The 11,821-nt window shown below is 39.0% G+C and overlaps 1 protein-coding gene across 1 annotated transcript in view; it reads right to left on the bottom strand.

Moving 5' to 3' along the window:
- Nucleotides 1–203: 203 nt before the first annotated feature.
- NFX1 (nuclear transcription factor, X-box binding 1) overlaps nt 204–11,821 on the bottom strand; it is a 69,671-nt gene continuing 58,053 nt past the window's right edge. The window contains exons 21-24 of the mRNA XM_075705494.1: nt 8,893–8,959; nt 7,733–7,878; nt 1,838–1,939; nt 204–310 (exon numbers count right to left, since the gene is read on the bottom strand). Coding sequence (XP_075561609.1) covers nt 235–310; nt 1,838–1,939; nt 7,733–7,878; nt 8,893–8,959 — 391 coding nt within the window. The 3' untranslated portion in view covers nt 204–234. The remainder of the gene's footprint in view (nt 311–1,837; nt 1,940–7,732; nt 7,879–8,892; nt 8,960–11,821) is intronic.

The following is an 11,821-nucleotide window of genomic DNA, read 5'->3' as shown; positions in this document are numbered from 1 at the left end:
AAAATTGCACCAAACCCAGGTTTAAAAAGCTATACTACTGTTAGGTATTATGCAGTTACATGAACTGTAAAAATGCATAACTTCTTAAAGTATCACAATCAATCCAACTTTAGATGTTAAATTATGAATATGCTGAACAACTGATCATTCGACAGATAACCAAAAAGCGCCTCACACAATTAACTTAGTATCTTCACCTCTAAGCTTCTATATCATAATTCTACATCAATCACTTCAGTCCTGGACATCAAAGTAGTCAATTACCGGCTCTTCTTTTAACGGTTTGGATACAACACTGTTTCCACTACTCCTGAAATTGTAAGAATATCAGATGTTACTCACCCACATGAAAAACAAGATACAAAGTAAACTGAAATCATGAACTCCCATAATGTCTCAGTTTGCACATGCATACTGCATTGGTAAATGGCATGCATTTCTAAATTATGTTTTAATGGAAGTACCTTAATGCTCCAGAAGACCTTTGTTAACTCATTTTTGGAAAAAACATATACTTTATTAAATTAATGTACATCAATGTGTGGCTGTATTGATATAATTTGTTTTGGGGTTTCACCAGAAAATACCACTTACTGGTAGTATTTATTATGAAAACAATACTGTACTGAAGACTACATGTTCAACATGCCTTTTTAAAAGAAAGAGCAAAAGAAATACTGAAGTGAACTGATGATTCAATCTGCTCGCTTTTAAAAGCAAGAGTAACAAAAATGATATGGTAATACCAAATCCAAACACTGTAAAGACTTCTTCCGTAAGACAGAATGAGATCTTCCAGAAGATTTTGTAGAATTAAGCACTTCTAAAGAAATTTCACTTCTAGTAATTAAAAATAAGTGGCTAAAGCCCTTTTTTTATTTAATTTTGCCACATAATCCCCTTTCATTAGGGTCACTGAAGACAGGAATCACACAGAAGTAAGTCGAAATAAAGAGTAACAACCTTTTTAAAATTCACATTGAGTTACACCATAAGCAGTCATTTTTAGACATGTGTTTTGCTTAGTTCTGAAACAATTTAAATTTTCTCAGAACAGCCTACTTTGTATTCCAGCAGCACCTTAAACACCCAATAGCTACTGCAATAGTTACTGCAACAGCTACTGGAAAATAAAGCCGTTCCTTCCTGCAAATGGTACTTCACAGAACATTATTTCAAATGCTAACTTGGAAATAACTTGGGGGTAAAAAGTTCTGAAAGGTCAACTTGGACAAAGAGTAAGCCATCCATCAAAAAAATTCGTTAACTATGAGATGACTACAAGTACCTGAAGCTGGCAGGTCATACAAAGTAAAGACTAGTCTATTCACCAAGAAGCTTTATATATCCTATCTTCAGTAGTTTTCACTATTTGAGAAGAATGGTAGCTCACCTTTAGCCAACTGTGTAGTGATATCCACACAAGAAAAGCAGATTTACTACCTATCCAAATAAATCATTTTATGCCAGTAAGACATTGCTCTTTTACACAGGATACTTGTTAAAAAAAAAAAAAAATCCCCCAAAACTCCAAAACAGCCATCTCTTCCAGCTATCTAATCTTCATTAATTTTTTTAAAAAGTTGTATTTGTTATATATGTTAATATTTGTTATATTACTACTCCGATACCATACAGTCAATCCTACATTTTCTTAGCATTTCATTTCAGGTTTACTTCTGTCAAACAAAATCTTAGTGCAGGCTGCAAGCTCCAAAGCTATGTGTGGGTTCGGAAAACAAAGAAACAGGGAGTATAAAGTTGAAGCTCAGGAACACTCTCCTCAGGTAACTCAGCAGAAAATTGAAGAATACTGTTTTAAAAACAAATTTCTTACTTATCTGTTTGCTTGTAATGAGGAATAGGAGGTGGAGGCCTACTCTGCATTTCTTTATCTAGCACAGAAGTTAAGGTATTGCTTGGACAAATGGATTTCCCTCTAGAGAAATAAAAGAAAGGTTATTTAATTGAATAGGAAATTATATTTATTACAAAGTTAGAGCAAAAGCATTACATTTGTAAGTAGCAGTTCTAGTGTCAGAGTTCATACTTGTATACTTAAATCATCATATTCAAATATTTAATTTTCCAACCACGGAGACCAATAGTGTGCAAAGTCCATTTTCATTACCAAGATATCCAGTATTCTAAATATCTCTTGATCGCTGCCTATAAAAGATGCAGAAGCAGCTTACTAGATTTGAGTGTTGGTGCCCAGACTGCTTCCTTTCTGTATGTGAACTGCACAACTCCTTTTTACTATGAAGTGCACAACATGATCAACTGTTAAAATACCGAAAATGCAATTATTTGCATTCTAGGGCAATGTTTATCTGTTCTTTCACAGAACAGATATAAGATCAGAGGCAACAACTTAATAGCTTAACTCAGCATCATGTGAACACAGTTCACTGCACCTTCACAACATGTTATCTAAGGAAACATGCTTAAACTCTGGCAGTAAGTCATGTTAAACTTGTTTATCACTCTGCACTCAAAGTAGCCCTGCTAAGCACCACTCTCCCAGGAACAATGCAGCAACACTGCCTCTTCCTTGTCAGCTAGCCCAGGTGAACAAGACCAGAAAAATAACATTATGCATTTGGGGGGGTGGAAATCAGCTCTTCCCGCCCTCCACACTACTTACAATCTACTATGTGATCACAACCACACAATGAAGTGCTTGTCCCATCCACAATGCAAGGGCCACCCTGTGGCTGTGTTGCAGGGCAGTATTTTCTCCAATATAGGAGGACAGTGTACTTTACCATGTAAAGCATATGCTTTAGACATATGTCTACTGTCATACTGCTGTGAATCTCACTCAACTTCAGCATGGCAGTCCATGCCCAAAGGCTGCATTGGCTGGAGAAAGAGGAAAGATATACCTCCCCCCCACTTCCAAAACCCCAGAAAAAAAAGGTAGAATGATTGTTCCAAAAATGCCTCAAATTAAAAGAAAAAAAAATTTGAAATAATTACCAAACACACCGTATTTCTAATAGGCTATGTCTTAAAATTTCCTATGAATTCATGAGCCACTTTCAAGAGTGAGCTTGCTTTATTTCAACTTGCAGTCACTGTTATGATATAACTGCAAGACTGAAAAACCTTCCACTATCAGCATCTTTTCCATGCACAGTTTCTTTTTCATCCTTACTGGGGGCGAATAAGCTGAATAAATTAAAATTCTTAAACCTTGTCAAGGTCAATTTCTAACCCTTCTTGCACTTTCCTCTAAACCCATTCTACTGACATTTCAAGACCAAACTACTTCTGGTACGCTAAACTGGATTGCTTTCCTATTTCTGGATATGGTTTATACTGGATATTAGGAAAAATTTCTTCATTGAAAGAGCTGTCAAGCATTGAAAGAGGCTGCCCAGGGACGTGGTTGAGTCACCATCCCTGGACGTATTTAAAAGACATTTAGGTGTGGCACTTAGGCGTTCAGTGGTGGACACGGTAGTGTTAGGTTAACAGCTGGACTCTAGGATCTTAAGAGCCTTTCCCAACCTAAATGATTCTATGATTCTATAAATAAACTCCTCCTAGAGCAGAGTCCTCTAGACCATGAGATTCTCTGTGCTTACTCATCACATTAAATTCATCTTGTTCCTTTCAAAATTATATTTTGAATAGCAAAAAATGCTGCAAAACAATGACTTTTGTATTGTTAGTTCCAGAAATGTGCATGTGTTAAAAGTTCCATGCTTTGTCACATATTTGATAATTCACATTTTTCCCCACCTCCCTCATAGCTCTAAGCAGTTGAAATCTCACATCAGTACACAGATGAACACTAGTTCTATTTCAGAGCTTAAAAAAATTAAGTAAGTCTTATATCCATCATATTTGTCTGATTTCCATCCTGTCTTGTTTCCATCAGTTCTGAAAATATAATGGGCAAGTCCTGTGATATTGTGGCAACACAGATGAAAAACTCCACAACATTCTCAAGGTAAGTCAGAAGTTCACTAAAATAGGCAGTGATGATCCCTGACCCCATTTCAGTATTGTTTTAAACTGAGTACTGACAGTCTGTTCAAATGAACTGCAAATTCTTGCAAACATAGGTCACCAATTCAAAAACTGTGCCCATCTCCCCAGCACTGAAAGTGTTCATTATTTGGAGAAAAAAGAAAAAAAAAATTACTTGCCACTGACCATAATTTTTTTAAGATTATATTACATTTACATGTACATTCTAACAGCAAGTACATTAGTGCCCTATCAGTTGAGAACGGCTAATTTCCCCCTCTTGTATAAAATGGGTAAAAACTCCTTTAGCTCCAAGCCTGGCATATAAAGCCAAATGCTCCCACTATAATTTCAGTTACCTCTCAACTGTAGAGCTCTACCTGAAAAGACTAAAAGAGGTAGATGCGAGAATATTTTGTTGTCTTCTTTCAGTTTTATGAACTGTGGCGTGCAAAAACATGGAAACCCAATTGACTGCAGGTAAATAGGCAAAAAAAAAAGAAAGGCTAGAAAGGCCTTCACCAAGTAAAGTAAGGTGTCTGTCTCTAAAACATCAGGCTAAATCTCACTTGCGTACTAAAAAAATTAAATGAGAGTTCTGGAATGCAGGAAAACAGAACACTTGGAAGAATACATGTGCACTTATTTCTACAATTAGTTTAAGAAAATTCTTAATAGAAAAGAGAATGTTCTTGCATTCCAAGAAAGTAAATACAGCAGCTCTGCTCTGAAGCTAAATGTTCCCAGGATGTAGATGTTTAATGTATCAAGCCTTTAAAAATGAGGAGGGATGAAAGCTTTGTGGAGAAGAGAAGGTGATCCTGGAACCAAATTTGCTTTGGTCAGTCACATCAAGGCCTAGCCCTGTTTTTGCTTTGACAAGATTTAGTATCCCTCCAAAAAAAAAGCAGAAGAGATACACAGCAGACTGTCCAGCCGTGAAACCACAGAGGCTTTAGAGACAAAAATCTATCAACTGACACTCAAGCAAAACATACACCACTTCCTATATACCTTGGTGACACACACAGGACAGTACTAGATTGACTCCATTCTCCCCAAAATTCTGTGAATATTTCTATTAATTGGTTTAAAAAAACCTCACCAAACCAAACCAAACCCGAAACAGCCAATCATATTCAGCTCATCTGGAAGAAAACCAAACAACTGAATTCAACTAAGTAGGTGTACAATGGAAAAAAAAACCCTTGACCTTGGCTGGTGACCTGTAGTATTATTTGTGCTTAAATTGCCCAAAAAGCCTTAGAGGTTAGAGGTGTTGAGATGCAGTCATTGGAAAAGGCCTTTGTGATTGCAAAGGGGGTGGGGAGAAAGTTAGCTTTTTCCTCATGGCAGAGGAGAAAATTCCTAGAGAGTGAAGGGTAGAATAAAAGTCCTTAAAGCAACAGAGTACCTTCAGGAAGTCATCAGAACTTCTGTCAAATTGGAAGTGACATTATTCCAGATACCAGAAAGGCTGCAGAGACAGTTAAGTAAAATGATCTTGTACCTGGAGATCAAGTACTGAAATGTGTCCAGAAAAACTGAAAGAAGCCAAAGAATAATTCTGTTTCATCAGAGCATTTAATCTTCTTTCAACCCTGCCACTGGGATGTACAGTTTTTGCCTTCTGTGATGCAACTGCCATGATCTGATAAGGGTGTTCCATGTAGTTACAGGGGGTTTTATTTCTTTAGGTCTTTGTTCCTGCTGGTCTTGTGTAGCCCGCAGCTAGGTAACCACTCCTGAACTGTCTCCAGACTGACCTCACTGAAGGAAACAAAATCCTGGGTGAAGAAGAATAGTAGAGAACATGTCGATGAGACTGTGGCAGGATGTGGTTTTCTCACTGAGAACAATGCGCATGAACCCTGTCACCTTCCTGAAAAGTTCCCTTGTTTGTAAAGAGAGACTGACCCTATTGTTCTTCCTGGAAGGAACAGGATGGGTCTTACAGGGATGACTGTTCTGAAAAACCCTTCCAGGATGTCTCAAGTCCATACAATCTGCTTAAACACAGGTTACTACATAACAACAAGCAGACACCCCCTAACAGGCTCTGGTATCCAGAGTTTGTCGTAGGAGGCTGAAATTCATATGAGTAAAAGACTTGAAGAAATCACTGACAGGTACAGTGAAGCACATGTGCCACACTGGAGAGGAAAGCCTTCCCCTTTTCACCATTTTCACCAGTCTGGACATTACCTTTGAACCTGGTTCAGAAGGAATCTGGTATTGCAACTGCTCAAAAGATGGTGACTGCAAAGATGACCAACAGGGAAGGACAGAGAAGGGCATTTGCAAGGATTCACTCAGGGTCTTATACTTCAAACAACACCAGAACTGTAGTTCAGATCAACCTTGACAGTCAATACTGGGAATGCTCTCTATGTGGTTAGACATTGGCAATGCTGTATGTCAGCAATTCTAATGCAGCTAATATGACCAACCATTACTGATGTGGTGGAATGATGACGGGGGCAGGGGGTGAGGGCAGAACAGATTTGTGGTGTTTGCTCCTAGACATCCAAACAGGAAGAAGTCCGGTTGGAGGAAGCTTTCTTAGCACCAAAGAGACTTTCTCACTCTTCTGACCAACCTGTATGGCAATGTTACCATTTCAATAACACAATGGGGGAATGTGAAGAGGAAGAATGGTCTCTTTGCCTAGCATCATTCTGAATTATCTATGCTCGGAGGAGTCCATAATAGAAATCCGTGGGGAACGCCAAGAACAGGATGAAACAAAATGAATTGAACCACTTGGACTTTCTGGTGACTACTAGCCCCTGGACTTGAAGTAGTATTGTGAAATACTCAAAAATACCATCCTGGAACTTGAGCTATCACTTGTCTGGGGCTTCAATGGTTTTTTATGTCTTGAAGAAGTGGCAAATAAAAAAGACAATGAAAAGAAGCTGTGGACGAATCCACTGAAATAAGAAACTTTGCTATGCACCTGAAGAATATTCTTAGTAGATCACTTGGTGTCTGTAAGAGTGACAGAGGTGAAACAGCAGCATGTGTGTTCTGCACAGTATGCTGTTCCCTGAACAACACAAGGGAAGGAGCAAGTGTGCAATCTCTCCTAAAACCACAGAGGAAGGCCTCCCATTCTCAAGTTACAGGATATGTCTTTTTTTTTAAAGCATAGTCATCTGTCCTGCTCCTTTCTCTGACACTTTATCCTCTTCACTAATTTCTCATCCTGCCTCCCCCCGCCATCTATTTCTTTTTCTTAAATAAGCTTTTTCAAATATGATCTCTTTTCTCACCTTCCTTTACCAGAAACAAAAAGAGTATCTTAAATTGTTTCATGGAAACAGAAAGGGGTATCAAAGTGGCATTCCACCTCTCTTGGAAGAAACCAAGATTGTAGCTAAGCTACCAAGCCATGAACAGGCTCAAGAGCAGCTCATGGCACTCTAGTAGCATAGAAGGTGACAGTTTTTTTTATAACTACAGTCAATATCTACAGTTAAAAACAACTAGTTGTCAAAGAACCACAATTTGACAGTGCTAAACTAAATATGCTGCTCAGTGAGCAGTAGAATCAAGGAAGCCTTGATACCTGATCTGGGAAGTCTTTCCATGCTATGTCTCCAGTGCAATCACCTTGCTTTTCCCCCAGCTATATTCCCTTCATTTCCTTGCAAATTGCATTGTAAATAAACTCATTCAAGTAAGTGATAAAAACATTCAGTTATTTAAACTATAGTTAATAGTTTGAAAACAATAATGAATTACTTACTTCACTGCAGTGATAACAACATTACGCTTTGGTTCGTTGTCATAGCTCACACTTTCAATGCCATAAACCTGAGCTAATTCATGGATGATTCTGCGGTGGTCTCTGTTCATTGGTGGGTAACAATGGCTCTTCTTTGTATGCTTGCCCTGAATTTGAGAGAAAAGGTTAAAAAATGGCGCGGGAGAAGGGGAGGGGGAGAAGTTGATAAACTGGTAGATGAAGCGGAGAGCAGTGGCTAGTGTCTGCCAGGCCTTCAGTAAGGTATCTGACACTGTCTCCCATCAGAACCTCACAGCCCCTCAAGCTGTTCCTGTAGGGGCTGGATGAGCAGGCAGTGAGGTGGATTGAAAACTGGCCGAATGGCTGGGCCCTGAGGGTAGAGATGAGCGGTGCAAAGCCTAGTTGGAGGCCAGTAACTAGCAGTGTACCCTGGGGGGAGGGGGACTGCATACTGGGTCCAGTCTTGTTGAACATCTCCATGATGTTCATTTCATGTTCTTCATTAGTGATTTGGATCATGGGACAGAGCGTACCCTCAGTGAGTTTGCCAGTGACACAAACTTGGGAGGAGGGTCAGGCATGGTGCAGCAGCAAGCCAGGAGTATGCTAACCTGACAGGCCTGAAGGCAGAATTCTGCTTTCACCGAAAAACCTATGACTCTGTCTGTGGTATCAACCTCTCTAGGTATACTGGAATCTGCCAAACAACTGAATCCAAGTATCCTTATAGAAGGAGGACGACTACCTTACACACTGGCAAATGCAGGAAGGTATCCACAAATTTGTGAGGAAGTTCTACTACAGGGATCAGGAGAACCTAGGCTTTCCTCAAAGTCTGAACCTTTAAACAACCATCTTTGAGGATTAATACTTTATTAATGGAGATCCAAAGATTAATGGTAATCCATTGATACATTAAAGCCTAGCACTGGTTGAATCTTTAAACAAAGCTTGGCTGTCAGCAAAGTGATCCTGAACTACTATATCTCCTAAAAATTTTGTTCTATTTATAATTCAAATGTGCACTCATCTGGAGCCCAAACAGATCTAGTGTCAACTCATAACTATTAGTAGTAATAAAGTTTAGTAACATCAAACTCCCCCAAAACTAAACAAAACTGTTTCTTATAGCAAGTCATACAGAGTATTTGAATACTGACCTTATTCACAGCTTCCACAAGCATTCTCATTTCCTTCTCAATGTCACTGACAAATTTTAAATCCTTCCTGCAAGAACAGTATTCTAGGTAAATGAGGCAAGACAGTATACAAAGATACAATATCTTCACCTTTTGTAGCATTATTTTCAATTTCAACAAGAACAAAATTAAAGAACTCAACTGACTGAAGCAGAAGCAAGAGTGAGAACACATTTTGATTTATGTATTACACTATTTACATTAAAAAAACCTTAGTATGTCATCACTATTACAAAAATCATTAATTATTTTCCCTTCAACCCTTGGAACCCAGCATAAAATTCTATGATACAACTCTACTGTCTGACAAGACAATTCTACATTTTCAAATGCATAATGTAGATTTTAAAGTTGCCATTTCAGTGTTTTTACATTACTTGTCATTAAAGCAATTCACTTAATTAGAATACATGATTAGACACAAAAATGGGGATTGGGTAGAGTGGGGTTCTTTTCCAAGACAGAGAAAAAGTACGCTGACTTTGGTCTTCAACTCGTCTAGCGTAACAAATTAATAAGCACAAAAGAAGAAGCATAAGGCTACTTGCAAGCAAAACCAAAGTGTTCTTGATATGAGATATTAAGGATTTTTAATTTTTTTTTTTTTTTAACCTTGCTTAATCACAGTAGGTCAAGTCTTTCACATCAGGGTGAACTTTGCACTCTGTTCTTAAATAAGCAGGTAAACTAACTCCAAAAGTAAGGTTGTTATTTATTAGAGCACCATCCCCATGGGGAAAAAAGGCTAGCTGAAGATTTCATATCTCAAAGCTGGTAAATAACCTTATTTCTTCAAAACCAGGCAACATTCCATACCAGTGCAACACCACTTTGTGAATGATGTCAGAATTTCATCAGTCAAGAAGTGCCTACCAAAGTAGATGCCCTACCAAAATTCTGGATGCTGAAGTGCATGTATCATCAAAAGGCCACGTGGTCTCAAGCAAACATGCAAAATGGCAACACTGAGTAGCTTGGCTACCAACATCACTTGATCACTGGTACGATGGACTTGACCCATCACTGGAAAACCTTCAAGGCTTTGTAACAGTGCATAGACACTGCATGTAGTTATCAGAACTCCTGGATCTTCAGTGGAGAAAAGTATTGCATTGGGAGATTTGCAAAAAGGACCTGGACTTGTAGAGTTGAAAAGAAAGGGGACTCCAGACACCTAGGCTATGAAACACAGAGTCAGCCCATGTGGCATGAGGCTTTGGAAAGAATATTACAGCAATAATCTCAGGTTCAAAAAACAAACAAAAAACCCCCCAACAACAACAAACCCAACCAAACCCACTGATCCCTTCAGGACGAGCTTAACTCCAGAGAGTCAGAAAGCAAATACTACATGGAATGCCAGCCATGAACACCCAAATTTCAAGGTGGTAAGAAATCACAGGAGGTAAGAAAAAAATGGAACCAACAATCCAATGAGAGGGTCCACAAGCACCCAATGTTTAGTATTTAAAAACCTACTGAGGAACCAGCTCACAGACTGAGGTATATGTTCAAAATATCAACCCTTCAGGAGTCTATAAAAACAGAGTTATCAACTGGAAGGCACCAGTGAAATCAACCAAGTGGGATTTCTTTCAGAAACACTTAGAATGTCTCTCAGCTTCAAGAAATCCCAAGGTAGTCAAGACTTAAGTACTCAAATAGGAAGACAAAACAGAAAGCATACTGTGCTGGGGACAGAACTGGGGGGGAGATGGTGGCAGCAGAAATGAACTGATAAAGAGAATGTTATTTCCCTGTAGGAAAAGGTGAGATGGATTGGAGCAGATGAACTGTACAGAAACCAATGTCATGGGCAACATCTAACATCCCTAGTTCCAATGACTCTAAAGAGTAGAAGCAGGACCTTTCTCCCTTTTGCTTGTAACATACTACACAATGGCAGAGTTGTGACTACCCATATGAGTGCTCAAAGGTGATGCAAGTGTTTTACTTGTACTTTGTACCTCCAGAATCTTTCATATAGAACTTCATGGAAGAACAACCCTGAGCCACCTGAGGATCCGAGTGATACCCAACCTACAGGCTATTCAGACAGGAAAAACAAAGGGTAGGCCATTGCAGATGGTGGGAGAGACAGAACAACTGCTTTGTCCTTGGAATCATCAAGAAGGTTCTGAGGAAGCATAATTTGGGTTGAGGAATCTTCAAGGAAATGGTGGACTTCAGTATTCCTTAATCTAAAAGTTTCCTTTGAAAGAGGTACCCTCAACAAACATCTGGATTGCTCTGGAGTTCTGATGCATCAGTGAACAGCTGAGACAATCCAAGAGGAAGATGCATCTTCTGTATATAGATGTTCAGAGTGAAGAACAGTACTTCAGGCTGTTTACTCCTCTGCCACTAAGGTTGACAAAGCACAAGTAAGATTTTCTTTACAGTATCAAACTTCCCTTTGATATCACCAGATGAAACAGTAAAGAAAAAATAGTCTTTTCAACAGTCTGCAGTCTTTCCTTTCCAAATTTGGGAGCAAGCCTCGTTAGATTGCCATGACATAAGAAAAGGGGAGTGTCAGGTCAACATGCAAGTGTGGTGGTGCATCATCCCCGCCCCTCCACCCCCTTATTTTTTTTTTTCCTCTTCAACCGCTTTACGATCTCAGGAATTCCAGGCTACAGCTTTTGTGTAGCGAGTTAGTCAGTTAAGCACCTCTTAATTGTACCAGAAACTCCTACACAGCTGAAGCAGAGAGCAGCCCTGTCCTTATCAAAATCTTCCTATTATGGCTAAAGAGGGCAGAGAGAACAAACAGCTACCCCTGACAGCCTTGAAACAGAGTGGTATCATCATTACTGGAATTCCAGCAATTACCGACCCGAATAGTGGCTCGGATGAAAATTTACTGATGATTAAAGTCAATCATCTC

Source organism: Pelecanus crispus, chromosome 2 (assembly GCF_030463565.1).
Source record: "Pelecanus crispus isolate bPelCri1 chromosome 2, bPelCri1.pri, whole genome shotgun sequence".
NCBI classification, from domain to species: domain Eukaryota; kingdom Metazoa; phylum Chordata; class Aves; order Pelecaniformes; family Pelecanidae; genus Pelecanus; species Pelecanus crispus.
The sequence above is the reverse complement of the archived record's forward strand: the minus strand, read 5'-3'. Positions and strand labels throughout refer to the sequence as shown.